The sequence below is a fragment of the Scatophagus argus genome, chromosome 6 (assembly GCF_020382885.2).
Source record: "Scatophagus argus isolate fScaArg1 chromosome 6, fScaArg1.pri, whole genome shotgun sequence".
NCBI classification, from domain to species: Eukaryota; Metazoa; Chordata; class Actinopteri; family Scatophagidae; genus Scatophagus; species Scatophagus argus.
Genome location: NC_058498.1, coordinates 12,536,966 through 12,562,329, shown reverse-complemented (window position 1 = coordinate 12,562,329; position 25,364 = coordinate 12,536,966). Strand labels below are relative to the sequence as shown.

General features: G+C 39.2%; 2 protein-coding genes and 2 long non-coding RNA genes across 6 annotated transcripts; 2 read left to right on the top strand and 2 right to left on the bottom strand.

Annotated features, from left to right (window-relative positions):
* Positions 1-3,038: 3,038 nt before the first annotated feature.
* mindy4 (MINDY lysine 48 deubiquitinase 4) lies at positions 3,039-9,531 on the bottom strand. The gene is made up of 18 exons (XM_046392233.1): positions 9,151-9,531; positions 8,764-8,883; positions 8,471-8,685; positions 8,110-8,383; positions 7,737-7,990; positions 7,566-7,624; positions 7,376-7,488; positions 7,161-7,277; positions 6,963-7,054; positions 6,699-6,800; positions 6,339-6,402; positions 5,808-5,873; positions 5,653-5,720; positions 5,491-5,554; positions 5,154-5,315; positions 3,718-3,898; positions 3,388-3,466; positions 3,039-3,192 (listed from the first exon to the last, which is right to left on the bottom strand). The coding sequence occupies exons 1-18, from the start codon at positions 9,208-9,210 to the stop codon at positions 3,144-3,146; spliced, it is 2,139 nt and encodes a 712-aa protein (XP_046248189.1). The 5' UTR covers positions 9,211-9,531; the 3' UTR covers positions 3,039-3,143.
* An 835-nt stretch (positions 9,532-10,366) lies between these two features.
* nexn (nexilin (F actin binding protein)) lies at positions 10,367-21,525 on the bottom strand. Of its 3 annotated transcripts, XM_046392230.1 has the most exons (15): positions 21,358-21,525; positions 19,123-19,546; positions 18,803-19,000; positions 17,899-17,983; positions 17,650-17,798; positions 15,228-15,428; positions 14,954-15,127; positions 14,652-14,840; positions 13,744-13,935; positions 13,126-13,170; positions 12,630-12,824; positions 12,250-12,471; positions 11,890-12,078; positions 11,372-11,735; positions 10,367-11,232 (listed from the first exon to the last, which is right to left on the bottom strand). In XM_046392230.1, exons 2-15 carry the CDS (start codon positions 19,495-19,497, stop codon positions 11,219-11,221), a joined length of 2,592 nt encoding a protein of 863 aa, XP_046248186.1. In that variant the 5' UTR covers positions 19,498-19,546; positions 21,358-21,525; the 3' UTR covers positions 10,367-11,218. The 3 variants fall into 3 exon arrangements, with proteins under 3 accessions (XP_046248186.1, XP_046248185.1, XP_046248187.1); XM_046392229.1 differs by lacking the exon at positions 10,367-11,232 and having other exon boundaries at positions 11,352-11,735; XM_046392231.1 differs by lacking the exons at positions 10,367-11,232; positions 13,126-13,170 and having other exon boundaries at positions 11,352-11,735.
* Positions 11,220-13,808, top strand: LOC124060867. Its single transcript, XR_006843642.1, has 3 exons — positions 11,220-11,391; positions 13,146-13,203; positions 13,590-13,808. It is a non-coding gene; the product is annotated as an uncharacterized LOC124060867 (long non-coding RNA).
* LOC124060868 lies at positions 14,739-15,657 on the top strand. Its single transcript, XR_006843643.1, has 2 exons — positions 14,739-14,867; positions 15,321-15,657. It is a non-coding gene; the product is annotated as an uncharacterized LOC124060868 (long non-coding RNA).
* Positions 21,526-25,364: the final 3,839 nt, after the last annotated feature.

Below are 25,364 nucleotides of genomic sequence, written 5' to 3'. Positions count from 1 at the left end.
GTTTCCAATTGCATGTACAGGCACCAGAGCAGCCGTTTAAGGCAAGTCTTCCTGATCTTAGTTTAAATTACCCACCCTTACAGTAATACTATAAAGACCTGGCAAAACAAACAGGATCCAACATTCTTCTTCTTGTCATGTTGTGTCATCTTGTACTGAGACATGTGTCTTGGGAATAGTTACAGTGATTGTCTGCGGTTTTTATTGGGGTAGTGAAATAAATATCGAGCCATGCACACATAGGGATACTGATAGACATGTTTCTGAAGAAAACATATGCTAAGCCAAAGATTACAACAGCTCAGTTCTCACGCCAGCATGTCTCTACAGACCCTGCAGGACCATTTGTTACTTTGGATCATGCATTATTCAACAAGTTTGGCTTGTTCAGAGATCATTAAAAAAATCATCCAACAGAAGTTCTCAGTTCAAAGGGTTATGAGCTGAAAGTGAATTGAAAGCAGGTATTTTCTTTGGATGTACAGATCCTTCCGGTGTGAGTGTGCAACATTTTTGCAACTTGATATAAGGTGGTCTTGTTCAGAAGGGCCATAAAACGGACGATTGCCTCTCCTCCACAAATCACAGCTTTCTGAGGAACAGAAGAGCTTAGAAATTTATGCTCCATCAAAAACAAAAATTGAAAAAGTACTTCCTCTCTGGAATATGGTATCACGATTACCTTGGACAATTAATGGAAAGGGGTGATGTTTTCTGCCTGGGCTATAAAAGGATTAGGTGGCTAAAAATACAGCTTGCACCTCATGGGGACGCACAGGGGATCCCTTTCCCTCCAGTTGGGCAGGGCAGGGACACCGGATCCTAATCTGTGGAGGATATCACTTATCTGGAGACAAACAGCACAGATTAGGAGAGGAGACAGAAGATGCACCAGGGACAGCACGTGGGAGGGCCCTAACACAATTACACACAAGCACTAAATCCCCCCTCTGAGAAATGCTGGCGCGATAAATAGTAAATAGAGACCAAAGCTAAGCCATTTCCCTCCTGTCAGACTGCACCCTGCATCACCAAAGCTTAGCAGCCAAGAGAAAAAAAAAACCCACCATGTTTTAACCACAAGAAAATGTTAACTTTTTATCCTTTATTCTGTACAAGGATGTACACCAGACTTGCAGCAGATTTTGGACCCTTTAGGCGCCTCCTACTTCTGGGTTGATACCAGTTCACCAAGTAAATGGACATCCCGTCTAAAGACACACATGTTAGTCTGATGGATAAAATGTTTCCTGTATCAACTATTCAGGGAAGATTATGACTAACATATAACCTAAACATGGCTCCTTATGACGTATATCAAACTCCCTCCATCCGCAGAAGAATTTTGTGGTAAAAGTAAACACTTTAATCCAATTTCTTGGACCCCAAGGCCTCATTCAAGCAAACCACCTTATTTATAGTGATCGTGGTAGCCTTGATGGCTGTAAAATTAGAGGGCTCATTGATTCACTCCATGTCTCATGATTAGTACGTTGCTCTTCCTATGTCTTTTGTAGAATGCATAAATCCCCAAGAGTCACCAATAACATACACTGAGATAATACAGCCTCCATTATGAATTTGACAGCTGAAAAATGAATGCATTGTCATAAGCGCAGTGAGCTCTTCTCCAGCGTTTTTATTGCACCAAAATAGAAATATCATGGATGTGATTACTTTTGACATATTTAATAAAGAAAGTGGCGTTCATTGTACCATTATGCTTTACTGGTCATATGTTTTGAATATGTTTTGACCTCCAAATCGCACTTCTGACATGCTCTATGGACCGTGGTCCATGTTGCACAAGACAGCTTGATGGGTACATAGTTGCTGCAGCTCTGTGTGTGCTCCAGCTGCAGTGTCTTTGATCTCATATGCTGGAGGTGTTGGCACAGGTCTCTCGCTGCCACCCCCTCTGCATGCCCCACACTGCGTACACTGTGACGCCTGCCACGGTTAACACTAGAAACACTGATTAACTGCAAGGCATCTTTCAGCTGAATCTGTTTTTTCACCCTGACGTGACATAGTTGAGGGCTAATGCAAAATTAGCTTCGTGTTTGCTTTCTTTATTTGGAAAAAGAAATGTGTAAGAATTATATAAATGTTCATTTATCAAATGGGTTAAAATTCAATGCCTCAAAGTGGTAAATAAAGACAGTGAATTGTACAGGACTCTAAGTTAAATTCCTTTGCAGATGATGCTCTATTGTAGAGAACTTCGCAATCTTTTTTTCAAAAAGTAAAACTGTTCTTAGGTGACATAACAACAGTTTTGCATTTTTTATTTTCAATTTGGTCAGCTTCATGAAAAAACAATCATAAAACAACCATCAGTGCACTGAGACAGGTGAAGTACTGTATGGTCTTACTTTCTGTTCCAGATGACAGGTCTGCCAAAGTGAAAATTCATATGGGCAATCAGAAGCAATTTAGTAGAATCTTCACTATCTTTAACACACATGCACAAACATAATTTATTTAATCAAATACCTTTACAACACATTAACACAAACCTGAATATCTGCTTTAAACCCTGCACATGTAATAAAAGGCAATTTTGATTCAAGTCAGGTCAAGTAGTTTTATTTATACGGCTTAAAAATCACAAATCACAACACCTCAGGGGGCTTGACAGTCTGTTGATTCAAAAGCAAACTGTAATACAAGTTTACACAGTACATCAAAATCTCTTTCAAAACATGATGTTAAATTAATTTCCCTTACCTTTTAGACATTTTTCAGGCTTTCTTGATTAAAATATCAAATATTTGTTTCATTTATAATAAGTAGGGATATCATGGATATCATAGTGTTACATCTACGTGTGAAAATTACATATTAAAAATATAAGGCCACATATAAGGCCACTGTGGTCAGTATATCTATATAATACTGTAAAGAAAAACTATTGCATTCTGTCAGTCATATCATTTTATTTTTTGGTCGATACGACAGGCATGTCTTTGTGCGAGACCATCATGTCATGAAAACAATGGTACTGCTGAATGGATAAATAAGAAGAAAGCGTAATGTAATATGAACAACATTTATTTAAAAAAATATTGTTGACATAAAGTGTTTATTGTCAGTTAATGGTTACTGGTCATGATTTGCATAACATAAAATAATGTGATCCATCAGAGAATGGGCTCTGTGTCATTCCAATTGACAGCTGCATCTTTCCACCTAACAAGAAAATACATATGTATATATTTATTTACAGCTGACCCAAGTACACACTAAAGGATCCTGTTGATCCTGTTCAGCATATAGCTGTCTTTAATGTGTGCAAGAAATATGAACACTCTTTGATAATCGGCAGTAAACATCAACACATTCTGCATCACAGCCTGTGTGTCTGAAATGACACAAGATCCTTACCTTGTTCGGATACAGTGTTCCAGTGGAGGAATGAGGTCAGTGTCGACATCTTCACAGCTCGTGGCAAATTGCCTGACAGCTAAAAATACAAACACTTATTTAGTATTTTCAGTTTAGAGACATGTACAATTAGTACCAAAGCAAAATCACTAAATACAGATTAAAAAAGAAAGAAAAAAAAAAAGAAAAGATCACATCATAATCATTGGAACCACATCCTAATGAACATCATCCTGACTGGTCATTCATGAGGGGATTATAAAAAAACTGGAAATGAAAAAAAAGAGATGACATGTGAACTGCATGTATGGGACTAATGATGCTACATACAGACAGTGAGACGGATCTCCTCCTGCTGATTGGCCAGTCCGTCGTAATAGTAGAGGTCAAAGTCCAGACTTGTGTCCTGATTGGTCAACAGCTCCCTCTGCAGGCCAAAAAGCACGCTGAAGTGGCTTTCACTACACACCACCCAGATGGGGTAACGGGGAGTCTTCAGGTAAGCTCCTACCTTAGATAGGAAGGGTGCAACAGAGGAAACGAATGTTACACACAACCTTGCTCTGTCATTAACTGTCAGTTACCAGGGTGGGAGGTTTAAAATCAAAACTCTGTCATGGTAATAGTTCAATTACACACCCCAGTTACTAAGCTACTACACACACAGTTTTCTAAGGTATAAAAGGGATATTTTGTTTTGTACCTTGGGATTTACTATGTATGACAATGATGTTCAGAAAAACTTGAAAATGTGAAAGTGAATTTGCATTTCTTTCCTGCAAGAGATCTGTAGACTTCACTATGAAAATGGAGGGGAAAAACTTCAGTATATTATCAACCTACCATCCTGTTCATAGCACTACTTTCTTTTTACTTCAGGTTCTGGTAGACGCCACCAAGCATCTGTTTTCTCTCTGCAAGATTTACTGCAGTCCTTGGACCTTTTACTTCATTCCAATCGAATGAAAATTGAAGACTCGGTAATTAGAAATGTCAGGGCAAAATTTAATAGTCATCGTTTCCTGGGAGGAAGAGTCTAACCTTGGCATCACATGATGTAAGTACTGACCTGCTAGTTACATTTCACTTTCCCTGATCAATTTAAGTTATTAATACTACTGTTCAAGATGACTAGAGAATTCTTTCACTAATTCTACCCCTGACAATATTCTCCATGGAGTGATACAAAATTTCTTGTGAGAAGACACGCTGCATACACAAACTTCTCATATATTAGTAATGCAACCACACAAAGCTGAGTAATTACAGCACAACAGCCCACGCTGTATGCATTTTGTTGTGTTTTGTTTTGGTTTTTTTTCCCGAGAACCTTCAAGCATTCACTTAGTGGTGCAGAAAATAATTTTTATTTCAGGTAATATTAACTTTAAATCTAGAGCACGTTGCACTGTGTTTTAATGCTAAGTCCTGATTTGATGGCCAGTCCATTTTACAAGGCTGGTATCATAGTTAATAGTACAACAATTAGAAATTTGATTATTATATTGGTATTTATTATCGACAATATTTGCATCTAGAAACTATAAATCTTGCTTATTTATCTTGTCTCATTTGATAAAACCAAAACCCACCTTTTATGGGAATGTGTACAGAGCCTAAAGCAGAGAGCCTGAGTTAAAACAGAAAGTTGATGACTACCATGTGGTGCTCATTATAGCTGACTGGGGTTTTAAGTTTTTTCCAAACCAGCTCATGCGTACACCCTCCCCAGGTCTGTTGTCGGTGTCGTTTGAGTCAGCACTCACCTTACAGATGTTATAATGTTCAAACAAGGACAGCAGACCAACATCACATTGGCCTTTGATTCCTTTGAGGAGAGTCATGTTGCCATTGCCTGAGTCCAACTCCATGTCATTGTCAAAGACATTTGGAACCGCTCTTCCACAGAGCAACAGGTTAACCAGCTCCTGGTGAACACAAACAATCTTAGTGACTCAGTGGACGTAGAGAAAGTTATGTTTTTTTAACCGATGCAATTAAGACCAATTCCTGTAACTTTATGATCGTGTGCAGCTCTAAATAATAGACAAACACAAAGCCAAGTTCTTAAACAGTTTAAAAATTTCAAGTTTTGTACTAAACCTGTGTGCAGTAGCCATGGGCTCCGATGAGTGTGGTGGTAGGGATGTCCATATCCTCTCTTACTCTAAAGAAAGAAAAAAAAGAGTAACCCTCACCCTAAACCTGATTTTGACACTACTCATCTTGGTCAGTAATAGAGCAAGAAGACGAATGACAACATACTTTTCAATAGATCGAGAGAGAATAGCAGATATGGTCAGGAGTATGCATCCCAACTCGCCAGTCTCAAACTGCAGACAAAAGACAAATTAAGGCAAAAAAGCAGGCAATCTTTTGTACATTTAACAGGCAGAAGCTGTTTAATGTGAGTCTCTCACCTGCTCGATATGCTGCTCCAGAAAGAGCTGCAGGTCCTCAATGTTATCCACAGTGAAACATGTAACCTAAAACAAAAAGTGGTTCTGAAACTTCAGCTGGAGTACAGGAGCTGGAACCTTGGCATAAATTAGGTATAACAGCACTGATGAGTTTGAAGGTTTGAAGTAAATGTTCATGATGCAAACTGATAGTACTGAAACAGCTTAACTTTTTTAGAACACCATTGTTCAGTTCATTCGATGTTAGAGCAAAAAAAGAAAAATTTGTTTTTCCAATTCCAACTGTGGCTATGGATCTCCTACAATGACATTTTAAACATAGTTATATTCTAAAAATTGAATCCAATAAAAAGGTTCGTTAAAAAAATACTGAAGACTGTTTGCCTCAGAGTTATAAAATACTGAAGAAATTGTCAATATGAAATCCCTCATCAACAGGCAGCTAAATCCAACTGAATTCCATCTGGTTGACTTGAGTGTAACTTTACTCCCCAGTTTTCTGCAGGAGTGTATGTAGCTGCACCTCTGTACCTTTTCAAGCACACCTTCAGATCTGTATGCTCTGGCTGGGGTGAAATGACTTCTCCCTGAATTTCTGTGTTAAAAGATAGAGGTAAAAACAAGCACACAAACTGTTTAAATTAATGCAGTCCCTGAAACATCGGAACCACTATTCATTTCTGAGATCAATCGGTCTGATGGGTGTTGAGAGCAGATGCTGACCAATCATCTGTGGTGTGTATGACTTATGTGACACTGTCATACAGAAACACGCCACCCCTCACCATCGAATCCACATGCATTTGACCTAGTTAAATATTGGTAATGAGGTTTTGTGTATTGGTAAACGTCTGGACATAGAAGATTAAGAGGATGAAAGTATGATCTTACATTGCAACTGTGGCTTGTTTTCCCTCGCCAGCCCTCCACAGGATTTCAGCTGCAGCCAAAACAAGACATTTTCTTCTAGTAATGTTGGAAGGTCTTAATCTCCTGAGAACAATGTTGCGTTTGAGAGAAATTTTTTGTTATTTGGGATAATAATACAGTTAATACAATACCAAGGTCAAAACTTAACAGTGGCTACAAAGCATGCCTTGATGTGGTTAATAATAATATTATTTTTATAAAGCTCTAAATTGAATGATAACATACTGAAGGCCTGAGTCACTGATACTGATGCTTTCAAACAGTAGCTTCTTTAAAATAAAGGCTTGGATGGATGCCAGAACTCCACAAGGACCACCCTAGAAAGTAAATACAGAGAGTGCATAATCCTGCAAATTAACAAATCATATGGATATTTGTTGTCTGAATTAATTAGTTCTAGCAGAATGGCGCCATTAAGACAACCTTTTTCTGCACAATTCCATATCTCAGGTCATGCATTTCTGAGAATATGAAACCCTGATTCCTCCACTCAACACTGAAACAATTTAGGCTGGAACCAAGAAGAACCGCTTTCAGTTCCTGCAGAAAAACAAAAACAGAAAACCAACTGAAAATCAAAGGCAACCACAGAAATTATCCCCAGAATTTCTAAAGAATCACTGGCATAAACCACCAACCATGGCAGTGTGTTGGTCCATTGGGTGGCCAGCATAGCTATGCTCTGTTATGGTTCTCTGGAAGGACATTTGGGAAACTTCCCGCAGATTGTCATCATCGTCATCAATGTCATCTGGAAATTAATTAGCACACCATTAGCTTTGACAACTCAAAAAATGTTGCCTCTTTTTCTATTTACACAGCACTTACCTAAAACCATCTCAGACACATCCAGATCAGCCACATTTCGCGTGGTCAGAGACTTTACTCTAAGAAACACAATGTACATAAACTTCTGAACAAAAGTCAGCATGAAAATAGTTTCAACAGCAAAAAACTGTGAAAGCTGCACGCTACCATTAGGAACTTATAGCTATTTACTTTTTAGTCTTTAGTATGTCCAGTCCCACTTTTTCAAAGCTACTTTCCCTCTGCATTCTCTCTGGAGCACTCCGCAAGACACGTCGCCTTCCTACACAGGCAGATGAGCTGATTTCAGTCAGGCCACTTTCTAAGCTTTTCTGAGTTAAGTCAGGCACTATAACCCCATCCTTTAATTGCATGTTTTCGTCTTCTTCTTCTTTCCTGAGCAGAGGCACTTCCAGTCTTCGATTCTGTCTTTTTTTGTTTGATGCCTAAAAGGAAAAACATTTGTGATGGAACAGAGTATGATGAATATGAGCAATAAGATGAATATGGGTGGAAGAAGGTTTTTAAGAAGTGCATCAGAAGTACCTACAACCTACTACAGTACCTGCAGTGTGCTAGCTACTGGTCCAGCCATCATGCCACGTCTAATTCGATTAGTTCTGCTCTTTTGGGTATTCTCAGTGATGGAGGTCTTTTTTTCTGATTCTCTTCTTAGGAAGCTCTCATCTTTCTGGAGGGAAGCCACTAATGGCTGACCTTTTTGATCTTCTGAGTCATTAGCCCAGAAACCTGTTTGATTATGACTGAACACTCTGTTTGTCTCAGATATTAATGACGGATATGTAGGCTGAGAAGAGCAGATTTCGTCTATGCCAGACCTGTGAAAGAGATACATCCCATTTAGGTTGAAACAAATTTCCCAAAAGGCACAAAATAAAGCATGCAAAACGTCACTTGCGAAATACCTTAATTTGATGTGTTTGCTCACAAAAGCTGCTGTGCTATCCTCTGTGTCATTCACCATGGTTGGTGTTATTGCAGGAGAATTAGCAGCAGAGCTGTCAGTTGGAGCAGACTGCACAGAATCATGTTCATCGCTAGTGATGCTGTCATTCTTAAGTCCCTTGATGAGATGCTTTACAATTATCTCCAGTAATGTTTTAAGGGGAGACTTTTGAACCTGCAACGACAGAAAAGTCAGCTACAGACTGTTTTTTTTCCACGTGCACAGCAGCCAAAGTCCAGCTACAAAACGTACCTTATTCTTTCTATAGAGGGCCTCGATGTTGAGTATCTGCCTCAAGTGTGACCTGTTGTTTATGCTTGTTTCTGTGCGTGGATGTTCCTCATCCATACAGGCAATCGTCCTCTTGAGTCCCTGCGCAACAACATGTTTTGTACTGTATTCTATGACCTATACCAGCCTGTCACTAGAAACCATACTGACACTGCGTTAGATTTTAACATGGACATGTTTTTAACGATTAGTGGCACAAACTCTGGCGAATGACAGCTTTCATTGCAACACCTGAATAAGTTACGTAATTCTTTACCTTAGCTGAACCACATGCTAACGCTAGTTAGCTACCTCCTTTAACGGTTTGTTCAGAAGCCCGTTCATCACCAAGCGTTCTAGCTAACTTACCTTTCGACTCAGATATTCCCGTACAAGTGACGAGGAAACCTCTTCTACTGAAACGGCCATGATGATGGAAACGTTTCTGGCTTTGTTAGCCTTCTTGTTAACATAGATAATCAACAAGGAGCAGGTCTGACGACTGCCTTTAGCTAACCGTCTGGCGAACCATAACAAGGCTTTAGGATGTGCTGCGCCGCACAAGCCGCAAATGTGCAATAAGTTAAAACTACTACAACAGGCAGTCGATTCTTCAAAGAGCGCAGATAGTCCTTAAGTGGTAAAGATTACTGAAACTGCACGTCTTTCACATTTGATATTCGGCAGCGTGCGTTTCCATGGAGATGCTGTTTGCTCTACACAGTGAGTGAATGAGCGACACAAATATGGCGGCCTGTTATTTTGAATAAAAAGTTTATGTTGATGCCTGCCCAACAGACGCGCAGTAGGTTAAAAGACTCGGGCTGATTATTAAAAAGGGTCACAACATAAATGTAAAACGTCACGAGACGATTAACAAGAATTGTGAATGAATTTCACCTCGAAAAATTATTATTTTTGTTTAATTAGAAACCAGTCTACACTTTCTATGGCTCACATGGGAGTGAATCAAATATATTAACTTGACTGGTTATTTAAATTTGATAGATTTTTCTTATGGTTTTACACAAATTTTGTGTATTTGCTAAGTGTAAACCCACCTTGCCACCACCCACTACTATTTTGAAGCCTTCAACATCATCATCATCTAGGTTTTTTGAGCAGAAGTGAAAATATTTGGATGACAGGGTGGAGCTGGAGAGGATGTTTTGTTTGAATCTGACTGATATTCCAAGGACAGGTTGTGGTAGTCGCTTTAATCACATGATATTCATCTCCTGAAGTATATCATGCTTTATTTTCTTTATGGAACCATAAATTATAGAATGAACACCATATTGTTTTGAAAATACTTGAAACTAATGATAGAGACCATGAACTCATTAGGAAACTATTTACTGAGGTAATAAATCAGGTGAACAGAAGAATCATTTTCTCATAAGTTTATATACAATCTGACTTCTTTTTGATACCTAGTTGAGTCGCCCTCTGATGGCCATTAGAAAGAATGCAGGTTTAAGGTAGTTCCACAATAACAACATTCAGGTTTTTGGCAATACAATGATGAAGGATACATGGGTGGCAGTCAAATCTTCCTATGCAACAATAGACACCAGACAAATTGTTATTTGTGTTCATTTTATTAAAACATTTTCATTTATAATATATGACAAATATTAATGCTAACCTATTTTTTCATTATCAAACCATAAAACAGTTACCTACTGTCCTCCACTGACTTATGACAACTGTATCAAGACAATTAAACTCAAAAAAGGGGGTGTTGGTACATGGAAAATTAACATATTAACATTTATTAGATGCTGCAATTTATAAAGACTTCATGTGGATTTAAAGAATTTCATTGTAAATTAGGATTTACTCTGGATTTCAATTTGATGACTAACTAAAATGTTACCCTCAATATATTACCAGCTAAGTATTACAATACCATTTAATATGACAAAGGGTACAGAAAACGACAAGCTGATTAATACTGATAAAGTTGCTGAATACCCAAGAAAGCGTGTCTTACTGATATGTCTGTATGTTGTTCTTTAGAATGAGCAGACAAGGACATCTTACTTTTTACTTTTCTCAAAGTCTCAAGAGTAATATTTGCCATGCATGGACCATAAAGGGTGATATTTACAGGATAGTACCATGACGTTTGAAATTTGATGGTATCACTATTATCATAAGGGCCTTACAGCAAAATTAGTATTGAACAAATACAAACAAGAATCGTGTCTATTTTTGGCACAGGTATCATGCTACTCTACACAGAGTGCAGCTTTACATTTCAACAATACGTAAACAATATCTTGCATTTTTTCACGTGTTGTGTATCCCTCCCTTAGGAATGCCAAGCATACTGCTGTTTCCTTCCCTCTGCTGTTTGACTATACCATGAGGGACGAAATTTTACAAAAGGAACGAGAGACAACAGGGAAAGTTTCCAGAACATGGAAGGGCATCAGTAGTCATAAGCTGCAAGAAAGAAACAGAAGAGCGGTTATCCACATCTGCAACTCAGCCTGAGTTCACAAGGAAGAGGAGCATGCGATCCACTTCATAGAGAGAAGGTGTCATGCAGACATGCATGATGATCACACCAGGGTGGTCTTACTTTCTATTGTGAGGATGCAGGTACTTGCTGCTGTGCCTCTACTGTTCACAGCCTTGCACATGTACTCTCCTTCATCCTCTGGGAAGGTCTCTGGCAGGTAGAGGCAGTACGTCTCTCCTCTCTCTATATACTGATAGTCCTCACAGTCCTGGAGCATCTCTCCCTCAAACCACCAGGTCACCTCTGGCTTGGGCTCCCCATTGATTTTAACGGTGAACCGCACTGGCTCTGAGTCCACCACTGATTGATTTTTGAGGGGCTTTTTAAACCACGGCGCCCCTGACCTGGCATGATCTTCCTCATCTTCGTAGGCTGCAGAGCCATTGATAATGCTACCCTCATCTTCAACATCATCCTCTTTTTTCTGCAAACAGATAACAAAAAAACAAAACAAAACAAAATAATGAATCAAAAAACTGTTACCAGCGTCAAAGCAACCCTGAACCAAACTCTTGCCATCATGCATAAGGGATGATTTTGCAAATATGATTATAAACATATAAACACATGACATTTACTTTTTGGAGGGCAGCATCAATCTCTTGCTGCTCAAACTGCATTCTCTGCAGCTTCTGCTCCTCTATCCTCCTCTTCTCCTCATCTTCTCTGGCTTTGGCCATTTGTTGAAATCGGGCACGCATATCTACCTTCTGTCTGAATGGTGTCTCCTCAGCCCTCACTGAAGTTGTTTCTCTTTCCTCATCCTCCTGGAAAATGTGGCAGTTATAGTATGTGACTGAAAAATAACTGTCCATTGATATCAAAAAGTAGACTGGGTAATTGCTAATTTTAACTTATTAAACTTGCAAATTTTTTGGGGGGGCAACTTGAATCATTGATGTTCCTCATGTCCATGTTTATCATGTGTATGCGCTTACCTCTTGGAACCTCTCAGCTTCTCGCTCTTTAATTTCATCATCAACTGCCTTCCTACGTGCTCTTTCCATCTCAATCTTTTTCTGAATTTCCTCTTCAGTCAGCTGCTTGATCCTCTCAAATTTGGACTTGAGGTTCTTGGCCTGGATGGAGCCGGTCCTCTTGAGCTTGGTCAGTTCTTCATACTCTTTGCTTACAACATCTGAGGTTTCATTCACTTCATCCTGAAGATAGAGGTTTATTTGGTACATTTTCCATATGTGAACTTACGGGAATTCAAAAGCTGGAAACAGTGCTGTATTCCCAGACATAGTTGGCTGAGAAAGTTATACAGTATGTGTTTGGCATGGTCTATGTAAATGTGCATCTGTTCCATACTGACCTCGCCCATCTCTTGTCTGAGTTGTTCAAATTCTTGCTTCTCCTGCTCCATTTTCTTTTTTCGCTCCTCTGCCTTGCGTCTCCTCTCAGCTTCCTCCTTCTCTTTCAGTAGCTCTTCAAAGTTGATCTCCAATTTTCTAGGGTGCAGTGCTTCCTGAGACTCACTCTTCACCATCCCTTCTTCCTCATCTAGTGCCTATACACACAAAGGCAGAGATTTCAGTTTAGGAGTCAACTAACTGACTGCATCAAGGATTATGTCCATGTTGTATCACAGTCAATACCACCTTCACAATCAAACAAACAGTTAAAGTCTAAGTATTTGCCCAGCACTGAATAATGTCATAAAATTAGCAAAAAACATGCACTTTGTTGCACATTTCAAGACAACATGCATAACAAACCCATTATCATCTGTAGGCCTTTGTGATAGACTTTTGTTTCCTCCCATTTTTTGTGAAAAATATGCATTTAAAATTGACTGAAAAATATCTTACTGTTTCATCTCCATATGCAGACCTTTCCTGATCCAGTCCAGGGCTCTTAAAGAAATAATTTGGACAACAGCAATGCAGGTATACCATTTGAGCCCATCAGAGTGACATATGATGACAAAAAATAATCAGCTTCATACGCCCTGCACCCAATTATGAATTACATTTAGACAGTCAGAGTGAAAAACAATCAAACTAGGTGTTAGTTTGATGTAAAACAGTATTGCTTTAGTCATAACTAATGTTTTTTTTTTGTTATTGTTAGATTTATAAATTCTTTACAAATATAAAATGTTCTAAATTCTAGCTGGGATAGGCTCCAGCTCCCCCGCGGCCCTGTCGGATAAGCGGTATAGAAAATGGATGGATGGATGTTCTAAATTCTTAGATAATGTTAAAATATTAATGAAGTGTATGCATGAGTTGCTTATGTGTGTTTGGACATTTATCATTTTGTTATAATGCAGGTTTCCCTGTTCTTTGACAAGGTAAAGATGAGCAGCTCAGCAGCAGCAAGTTAAGTCAAAACCTAAGCATTAATAGCTATCATTTTATGACAGGTTAATGACTAGCAAAATACATGCAGTGTACAATTTTCATCAGTGTAGCATGGAAACTTACCATGCTCTTGCGGGCCTCAGCAAAGAGCCTCTTCTCCTCTTCCAGTCTCTTCCTGGCTTCCTCCTCTGCCTTCTTCTGCTCTTCCTCTCTTCTCTGGCGTTCCAGATCCTCAAAACTGGCACATATCTTCCCAGGCTTACTGCCCTCCAGGTTCAGTAAGGCCATCAGCACCTCATCATCCTCATCTACAAGCTGAGTAAGAACACAGCAAGGTAAGTTTTCATAGATAAGTAGTGGCTGATGATGTTATCATTTTTTGGCATCTTCATACAGCCTTTCCACCTGAGGCTGCCTGTTGGACAACGTTTGTGCTAAAGACAAATTCTGTAATTTCCCAGTAATGGGACTAATAAAGGATTATCTTATCTTAAAGGTGGTTAGTTCACTTGCAAAAGGAATGTGGTATTTTAGGTACATACGCTTATTTGCTTTCTGGCAGAGTTAAATGAGAAGATTCTATTCTCATATCTGTCCTATAAACATAAAGCTACAGCCAGCAAGCAGTTAGCTCAACACAAAGACAAGAAAGGGCTACAATGGACTACAAGTACATTCACTTGAAGTACCTCGAAAGCCCACTGAATGACACAATAGATAATGAGGTTTTGAGGTGTTGGTAGGTGGATTTAGCAGGATTATCTGTTTCCTCTCTGTTTCCAAAGATAACTGGCTGAATGCTATATTTTTATGCATGGAGTAAAGACAGGTCACCTGAATCCTCACCTGACTCTCCACCAGAAAGTAAATAATTATGTTTCCCTAAATGTCTGTCTGTTAATTCATGGACATAATCAGAGTCAAGATTATATTGGTTACGATGGCATTGGTCACCTGAGCTACTTACTATTTAAGTTTTCATTCAACTTCTTGTGTTGAGTTTTGCATATGTTTGTGGTAAGCATACTGACCATGCTCTTTCTGGCTTCAGCAAAAGCCCTTCTCTCCTCCAGCATTCGTCTTTTGGCCTCCTCCTCTGCTTTTTTGCGCTCTTCTTCTACCCTTTGTCTTTCCAGCTCTTCAAAGCTCAACCTCAGTTTTCTAGGTCGGAACTCCTCCTTGTCTTCCTGAGCCAGCTGCTCGTCCTCTTCGTCTTCTTCCTGATGCAACAGCACAAGGAGAAAGAAGTAAGTAAAATATATTACAGGTACTGCGTTAACTTAAGATAAATATTTTGTGTTGAAGTTTGTGAATGTTTTGAAGTTCCTTTTACCATTCCCAGCTTGGCCTCCTCAAAAGCTTTCTTCTCCTCAAGCAGGCGGCGTTTGGCCTCTTCCTCAGCCTGCTTCTTTCTCTGCTCCTGCCTTTCCTTTTCCATCTCCTCAAATGTCAGCTTCAGCTTTCCAGGAGTCACCTGCACCTTCTCTGAAGGTTTTTCTTCCTCATCCTAAATCCAAATGAGTGTGAGAATGCAGTTTACTTTGTTTGTTAAGGTGGCTCCAAAAAGCCCAGAATAAGATGTTAAATGCACATCTTCATATTCCTACCTGTTGAACAACCGAGCGTCGCTTGGCATCCCTGAAAGAGCGCCTGTTTTCATCATATCGTCTCTTTTTCTCTTCCTCTGCTTTCTTCCTCAGCTCCTCTTCGCGATTCTTTTCCATGTCTTCAAAGTTCATCATGATTTTGCCCGGAGGTCGTGATGACTTTGCTGGAACCACCCGTACCAGGATTGTGTCTTCTTCTCCCTAAAATGTGTTTGAAAACGTAAGATTATTCAAGGTTTTACAACAAGGTAAAACTATTGTCACACAGTAAAGATTCATTAAATTATATGCACGATGAAAATGCACATGTTACTTTGTACTTGTACAGCACTTCATTTCAAATTGTGCATAATAAGCATAAGATCAGTTTACAAAATGGTGAGCATCACTGAATATTAAACCAGCAGTTCCCTAGTGACAGTGTACAAAAGAGCAATGTCTTGACATATTTTTGAGTTGTTAGCTAATCCACCAGAAAGAGATTTCTCTTCTAAACTCCTCATATGGATTCATTTAGTTAACTGTTCACAGTAAAAATAGGAGCAACTTATTTTTTGTTAGTTGTTATGTGTTAAGTGTTATTGTTTGATTCTCATTTTTTACTCAATTTAATCTTGTTTGGTTTGATTACTTTCCTGGTTTGCACATTTTGTTTTTTGCATTTAGTATTTTATTTTGTTTTGGTTTAACACAGTGCAGCATCTTAAGTTACATACATGAAAAGCCAGGACCATGATGCACTTGGTGGGCCTTTGGTTTTTTGCCAGAGTTTGAGAGGCATGAAGGAACAGTGACAACTTATTTGCTTTCAGAATCAGAATCAGAATTCTTTTATTTATCCCTGAAGGGAAATTCTTTAAATGTTCTTTTTGTTTCTTTCCTGAGGAAATAAACCGTGACAAACAATAACCAGGACAACGAATTTTTCTGGCTGCCTGTGTTCATTACAAACCCATGGTGAAGCAGTTTGATTTTGATTTGTTGATGAATCCAATATTTCACAAAACTTGGGGAAAAGTCAGAAAAACTATACTGCAGAACGTGAACTTTTACTTTGGAAAGTACATTTTTCTGATAAAACTTATACTTACTGTATGTACTTTATTATACTACTTTATATACTACATTTACATTATATACTTTAAAACCATATACATTATATGGTTACTTTGACATAAAAAATGGATCTGAATACTTTTTCAGATACTCAGACTTAAGCTCTTGTAGACAGCATGACACACTAATCAATGGTACTGTCGAGGGAAAAGCAGTCTCAGTGCATACCCACACACAGACTGGGAATAAGAGCATGTGGGTGGCAAGGGGGGCAACTCTACTGTCCTAATGTCACTCACCATTTGCAGTAGGTCAGAGTATGGGTGTCAGTCTAAGATAGCAGTCTAATTCAGTCACAGCAAGGAGGTCTGGAGCTAATTTAGTTGCTGGAAGGTGTGGGAAACAGAGGCCAGTCATATGCTGTCTACACCTGGCAGTGCAGTCCAGTTGTTTCTAGGTCATCAAGTCAGTACTTCCTTACAATTAAACAGGATTATTTTAATTGTGACACATTATTCCAATACTGATAAAATTCTACCTGAAACATGTTTTGTGTGTTATCAGCAAAGAGTAAGAATTTCTTTTGCGCAAAATACTCTGAAAATCAGTAATTGCTACTAGTTTCCAGAGAACCAACTGAACTAAATAACTGTGCCAAAACTGTATCTCCATATTATTAAAGACATTATAAGAGAACTAATAACATACTCTAAGTGTGGTTTTCAAAGCCTTCTTCAACCCATACCAGCAATACAATTCTGGCGAAAAATACTGTTTATAAAATCTGTAAAACCAGGCTACTTAATGTCTAAGTTTAACCTCCCACAATGTTGATAAAAACCCTTTATGTCGCTGTTGAACATATACAGCATTGTTCACAAGTGTTCTCACTATACCTGAGCAGAACAAGGGCAAAGAAGTAGCATGTAATTGCCTGTAATTATCTACTGGCACAAGAATACTTACGTAATCATTCCGATGAATTGCACTGTCTGAAGGTATAATAAGCCTCAAAATTCCATTCAAGTCCTTCTTTCTGCACTGCACTGATTTGAAATATTCATTTCATTTACATTACATCATTTTCCAAACTACCACAAGTTTTACACAGTAAGATGAAATGAAGGCGACAAACAATTCACCATCAGTTCACATGCTGGTCACGTCAACAATGCTACTGGTGGTTTCAGACCTCTATCCAGCGTCTGCCAACTGTTTGGATCTGAAATGCCACTTAAAATAACTCATCCAAGTGGCAGCTGAGGATTACCTGAATCATTACAGATACACGTTCTCTTCAGAGAAGCGCTGAACCATCTAGACATGCTGTCCCACTTCCCAGTGAGAGGTGAAATGTTTTACTTACCTCTGCTGCTTTCTGAGCCAATTCCTTCTTTATCTTGGCTTTTTCCATGTTGTCCTGGGCTTCCCTCTTCTTCCTCTCTTCTTCCATCCTCTTCCTTTCTTCCTCTTGTCTCTGTTTTTCCATTTCAGCAAACTTCCCTTTCACACTACCTGTGATTTAAATTTCACAGAGCACAGCACAAGCCTTCAGCCTCCTCCTCGCAGATCTCTCACTAAATACGCATCTTTCCTGCCATTTTATGCGTCTTACCCGTGATCTTGGGAACGTAGGATTTTTCTACCTTTGCTGGCTTCACGTCTTCTTCCTCATCACTGGAAGCTAGTAGTTCTTTTATCTGTGGAGGATCAGATGGAGAGTGGTGGTAAGGTTACGGTTTAGCTGGGATCATCTCCTTTGCCACTCAGGAGCCATGCTGGTCCCAGCAAGAACAAGGGCCTAATCCCTGCTAATAGCTGGATCATGTGACCTGCAGGTGCACCTCTGATTGGGCTGTGGTGCTCTTGCACATACAGGAGATGAGCGTGGGTGTCCAAGCCTGGCCAGCTATGGGACGGCTGTACACGGGGATGTCGTTCTGTCTCACTGAGTATCACTGATAATCCACTCACGTAACACCGTATCACTGTGTTTTCATTTGTTTTGTTTGATCAACAGTTCAGAAACAAAAGGTATGCAGTTTGCAGCATTATGAACCAGAGAAAAGCAGCAAATCACCACATCTGAGAAACTGGAACCAGAAACAGATTTTGAAGTGTGAAATCAGTGGAGTCCCCCTTTAATTTTCTGTCAATCGAGTATTTGATTGATTTACTAATTGTTCAGCACTAATTTACATACATTATCCTGCAAATCTGTGCTTGGCTGCATAATGTGTTGAGGTCTAGTGGAGCTGAGTCCTTCAGTGTTTGTTGTGCACATTAATAGGGTTAAAATTGCAATCCTTAAAAAATATTCCATCTTTTGAAATCAAGTACAAACCAAAGTTCAACGTCAAATTAAATGAATGATTATTAATATGTTAATTTTGTAAAACACCATGTTGTGTATAGAAGATAGTGAATTCTCACTCAAACTGGCAGTCGTGTCACCCCATCATGCCTCATCATGCCATGCAGGTCACAGTCGGAGGTTAGTGGGGTTATCTGTCTTTGACCTGCTGCTTCCTGCGATTCCACTCTCTCTCCTTGATGAATTGCTCTTTCCTCTTCTGCTGCTCCTCGTTGTTCCTCTGCCTGCTGCGCTCCTCCCTGGCCTTCTGCATGGCCTCAAACTTGCTCGTCACATCCCCCTTATCTTTGTTCAGCTTTGGCACGTAGCTTCTGGACACCGGCTTTCTGGACCGGAGGAGTTTCTGTGGTTTGACAGTGGGAGGGAAGATAAGCTAAAATACCTTGTGCAGCAGAGCTTAATGGTTTCTATGAAAGACAATATTCAACTAATCTCACTACTTATGAGCTTAAATTCCTGACTCACCTCTTTCTTGAGTACCAAATCAGAAATATTCTGGTCTTCATTTGGGTTAGATTGTGCATCCTTGTTTGTCTCTGTGTCCTGTGGTACTCCATTAACAGCTTCTGATCTTTGCTCTTTGCTGCTCTCTTTGTCTTCCACACCGTTTATATGTGTCTCGTCAGTCTTATTACTTTTCGCATCATTCTTGTGGCAAGGCTTTTCATCTTCTCTCATCTTATTTTTCTCCTCAGCTGCGTTGTCTTTATCAAGATCTTCTTCCTTGTGTGTTATATCATCTTCTTTGTTTTCTGCATCACTCATGCTGTGCTCATCTTCATTTGTCACATCGTCCATGTCGTGGGCCTCTACGGCCGCAACCTGCGCCACCTCAGTCATGTTTGTAGCACAATGACAAGTTGACAAACAGGCTCTGTTGAAATGTTACCTGTCGACCAAAGCGGGAATGGTTCAAAGGTTAAGTGTCTTGTTGCATTAGTCACAAGTGGTTGATGCCAATCTGCTCTGCGTCACACTTCACATTATCAGGTGTATTTCTTTTAAATTACAGTCTCAATGTCCCTTGCAGAGTGTTCATTCATTGGTGGTCAGAAGAGTTTGTTAGTGCTTTCACTTCTTTTTGCACAATTTATTAAATTGTTAAAATGTTATTTGTTCAGATAATTTGTATAATTAGATTTACTCTATGATTTTTAAAATGGTTTTTGTATTTAAATATTACAGCCATTTGAAAGGCTATTGATGTACTACTTTTCACAATTAATTTATGATTTAATTTGTAACACTTCTTGACTACAAAGTTATGGGCAAAAAAAGCTGTTCCACTGCACTGCATATTGAGAAAGAGTGCGAAGGAAGCTTGCTGACCTCTATTTATAGCTCACTTGTGGATCCAGGACATGTGATCATGGCTATTTCTGATGAGTGATAGGCAGTTGGACAGAGCTCAAGTTGGCACCCACATGTCGCCCCACAGACCCTTGACAAAATGGCCAGACTAAGAGCTAGACAACTGGATGAATGAGAGCTGTTTGGACTGTTAGTCATCCAACACTAAAACTGCTGTTTATCAGTGTCCTCGAATACCTTTCATTTTCAGGTATGAAGATCATTGTGTCACAAGATGCTGTTGATCAGCATCCAATGGAAAAGGAAGAATTATATACCAAGGTGTTTTCACCAAGTATAGCCATACCACAGTGATTTTTGATTCATAACCAATCCTTACTCCACCTTGTGTGACCACCGGGCTTCAGCTTGTGGTTGAATTAAAATATCCAACTCACTGAGACAAAATTTACATTTTACTGGCGATGGAAATAAATCGGGTGTATTTTCCAATTTCAGAGTCCACATAATGTTTCAATCCATGCAGACACACAGAATGTGTACATTTATTTTTGTAGAGTTAAAATAAAAGACCAAAGTAAGTAGGTCAGTACATCTGCTGCTGAAAACAATTCTGATTGCATATTGCTTGCTGTTTTGCCAAATTTTCACCATGAAAGGTTGCTTTTTGATTATGATCATTTTAATTCCCCTCATCTTTCATTCTCAATCTTAGTAACAAGCATAGACTGTATAGGGTGGAGGTGAATGTCAAGAGGCTGAACTTACAACTGCTTTAGATCCTCACCTGCCATTTTGAAACTGCAACAAAACAATTTTCTGACTCAGAATATAAAACTGCAGATTCTGTTATAATAGGTTTTATAAATAAATTAAAAAGTGCAACAAAAAAACACTTGCCTTTCTCGTAAATGTTCTGATCTAACCTTTGGCTGAATCTGGGCAAAATGATTAAGATGATAATTTCCCATCTGGTAAATCAACACTGAACTAAAAAATCGACTTATTATGGGGTTTACTATTTCAGTACTCAGCATGGCACAAGACATCATGACAGCCTGTGTCAGGAAAAAAATGAGTTTGAGGCATAGTGAGAGAGATTAATTTACTACATCCTATCATAAATAATGTGTTTCCAGTCCTGTATATCTGATCACAGAGGCTTTTGTGAACAGGAATTGTAAGCACCTGTAGCTGTAAATAACCACAGTTAAAATAAACAATTTTAATAATTACAATTTAAGACACCTGATGCCAAAATTAAGAAGTATGATCGGTTTAAGTTAACTTTTGATTAAACTCGCGTGGCTTTGACCTTGTTGCATGTTGTCTATTTTATGGTTTTACAGACCTTCCTCTCACATATCATCTATTAAAATATGAGTTTACCTTTTTAGCGCGCTGTCGTCCTCCTGATTGTGTGTGTTGTTGTTTTTTTTTTTTCTTTTAAAAAAAGAACTCCTTTAGGGTCGATATTAACCAGAACAAGTGAGACGCAGGCCAAGCAGGACAATCCACGATGCGACCACTCGGTGAACCAACTCGACTGGCTGCTGGTTGTCGTTTCCATAAAAGTACCGTTACTTTCTACCGGTTACTGCATTCCGCACGCGCCTGCCGCAGGTTCAGCTGTCACCTCGTGCGCGCGCGGACGCAGACACGCATGCGCCCACACAGATTCATCCTGATCATTTGCAGTCGCAGCTGCACAAATACTGTTAGTAATGGTCTTTAAAAAATCATCAATAAGACCTATTATTGAGTTTTTAACTTTTAATTTGTCGGGATTTATTGCACAGATGGTTAAAATGACCTGAGATGTCACTTTGATATCTCGATTATGGTGCAGTTGTTAAATTTAAGTTATGATTAATGGCTGTAGCTAATACTTCCTACTGTGAAACTCCTGGGTTTGTTGTTTAGTCGTTAGAGGATTTATTTAAGTGTAAGTAAATAAGGGCGGTAGTTTGGGAGGAAGCCAGGGCCATTAAAATAGGCTATCTAATGCATTTTGTTTTTATTCTTGGTATTGTTGGTACTTGGTACAGCTGTATTGTGCCTGACTAATGATGATAATAACATAATCCATGGTCACTTATCTTACACATTTATTTTCACCAGTGATGGACAGCCAAAATAAGAACAGCTGAATTGTCTGGTACAAAAGAAACTAGACCCTCCTCTGGTCAGGTCTGTTTGAGGGGCCGACAGCCTAAATGCATACATTATCAGTATCTGCTCGTTGGCCTACTAGAGCCAGGATTCCCGACTTATCACTAGCTTGCCCTTTCTTTTTCCCGCCTAACCTAGACATTACTGTCATTCTGATATGCAATGACTGTTGAAACTCATCTCAGCATGCCAAGAATGTTTTTCACATCTGCTTAGAAACCATACATTTCTGTGTGTCACACATTTAAGAAAATATACAGTATAACATAAACCATAGAGTTGTGATACAATTCCCAGTGGGTGAGCCTTAAATCTAAGATGAGAAAGTGGTTCTCTGTTGGCGGATGTAAATAGAAACCATGCAGCAGACACATTTTGTCTGCCCTAATGGCTCCAAGCACAGCTGCTGACTCACTGACCAAACAGGCTCCGGGCACAAAATCCACCAAGTAAAGTCCCCATTCAAGTATTCAAGGAATGTTTTTGAGAGGTGGCACAGAAGGCCCATTTTTAATCTTGCCATCAGATATTTTCCAGCTCTGAATAAATAATCATTGCATTTGACTGAAAAGCATATCTGGCACACTATATTTTTTGCAAGGATTCGCTTGTAAAATATCACGTGAAAGCCCTTTTTTCAAAGGTTATTGGTGAATGTCAGGATAAACAGTGAATGTTACATAATTTCAGCAATTACTGTGCTCAGTTCCAAGTGTTGAAACTTTGGGAAACCCCCAACAAGAGGTCCAAAGCTCCAACTAATACTGTACTCAGAAGTGAAATCTGAGAGCCATGCAGGGCACCACTGGAAGAAAAAGATCAACCGATTAACACTTTGCAGACATGTCATTGTTTTGGAGGAGCTCTTTTCACCCATGTCATTTATTCACTTCCTGCCCAGATTAAGGTATAAATTGGCTGAAGGTCCCTTCTGTGAACTCTCAGGGCAAAGGGGCTCCATTTGTTCTCTGTTCTGAGTCCCGCAGGGCATCAGGGACAACAAGGGGACTTCTTTAAATAGCACCACAGTTGTGGTAACTTGTCAACACTGCAAGGACAGCTAACCTGAGTCAGACTGGGCCTTAGCTTCAGCTGCTGCAGCTCAGTCCTTGCACCCCTGTATATATTTTTGTGGTGGTACGGTCCACACCCCCTGCTGAAGCTCCAGTAGAATGGCTCAGCAGGTCAAACTGTATCATGTGCTGGTGGATGTACACCACACCAGTGCCAGCTGCCCGCACCTCTACTGCCACCATTTCAATTCATAATACGTACCAATACATCCAACACCTTTGGGATGAACTGGAACAGAGATTGTGAGCCAGGCCTTTTGGTCCAACAACAGTGTCTTACCTCACAAATGCTCTGCTGCAGATCTGTAGTTGATGAACTCACTCTATGATATTTTGTCCTGCAGCTACCCAGTCATATGGGGTTAACTAAGGTTAAACTAGTACTGCTGAAATGACACCGTCTGTTAAATATATGAAAACAAGCAAAATGCAAGGTGTAGGTATTTTTAAGAGTCATAACAGTCATTCCTTTCAAACAAATTAACACTGAAATATATTAGTATTCTTTTCTGTGAGGTTTGCTTTTCAGTTGTTTCTCTCCTGACCTACACAGGCAGTCAAAAACACACCATAATTTGTCAGCTGTGACTGCTAAAGTGCTTAGCTCTTATATGGAGGAAAAGCAGCTCTGCCATAGAACAGGTGCCCTTTGTAGACAGAACAGGCAACACTCATCAAGCGGCTGTAAAGTCACAGTGAGCCCATTACGCAGGGTAGAGTAAAATAAAAATAACTTAAATCAATATTATAGGGAAAACTGCAAAAATTGATCAATATGATTTTAAACATTATGATACTGTGATTAAAAAATATTAGGTCTGTAGGTAGGATGTGGTCTGAAATGGTTAAAACAAACCTTAACTTTGTCCTTCCTGTCCTAGTTGCAGTTCCAAAACCCAGTGTCAGCCCTATCAGCTAACAGTCATTAGCAAAGGTGGGACATAATGTCACATAACTGGCTTGTTGACAGATCTACCACTCAGTGACTGCTGAGCATTGGTGCTGTCCATAACTGACCACAGTCCCATAACAGCACCATCTGCAGCACTATCAAAGATTCCTACATACAATAATTGTGCATCAATCAAAAGTTGCTCACATGCTCTGTCATCACATACACACTTTAATTTTACTGTTCTTGTGGCAGAAATCGTGCAAGAGGTTGCGTGTGTTTTGCATCCTCAGCTGCGAAATCAATTAACGAACATTTTCCTTTGAGAAAACCATTCAAGATTCTTCCTGTTATTGTCACAGAGCAGTTGTGGTGCTGAATTCATGCAGCTCTCACTGCCCCCTAGTGAAAACACACAGACAAATGCCTCTGACACAGATATTAACTTTGCTCTTACAGTATTTAATTACATGTCCTATTAATCCCTTTGATAACGGCCTAAATCTATTACACCGTAGCCCTAAGTCAATATACTTTACTTTTGTATTGTTTTCAAAGGCTGTTCATAGCCCAAACGTGACTGAAAACTGAATAATGAAATCGATAAGAAGATAAACAGAGGCAGACCATCTTGGCTTCATCTATCATTCAAAACCTGTTTTGTTTTACACTGGGATTATGAGTTCAAGTCAGCACCCCAGAATCAGTTATCAAGTCATGCAAAATGACTTTAGATCAGATGACTGAGCTCTTCTGTTGCTTATGCTGTCTGTAGACTCATACGAGCATGTGAAATGTGACATATGATGTTGCTAGAGAAACACACAGCATGAGGTGGATGAGCCTTCTTTTAGAGTAAAGACACCAAGAGTTCATCCTCATCCAAACATTTTAGCACACTTAACACTATCTAAGTGCCTTAACATGTATGCTTAATTTCCTTTCTCAGAGAATCGTGTGCAAACAATAAGGTTCAGACCTGATTGCTTTTGCAGAATTCCAGTCAGTTTTGAAGGGAGTAGCAAATAATAATATTTTGTTTATTGTGTTTAATGGTGTTTTTATGCTGCCCTTTTGGTTTTTCTTGAAAATGTTCAAATTAGCGCTTTCTTAACTCATTTGAAACTTGTTTATTCTCAATGTCAGTGCACAATGTGTAGTGTCTAATATATTTTCATGTTATTTGGGATCTCTAGCAATGACATGAATGTTAATAGTTTACCGGTACATGATAAAATGAAGACTGTTGGTTCACTTAG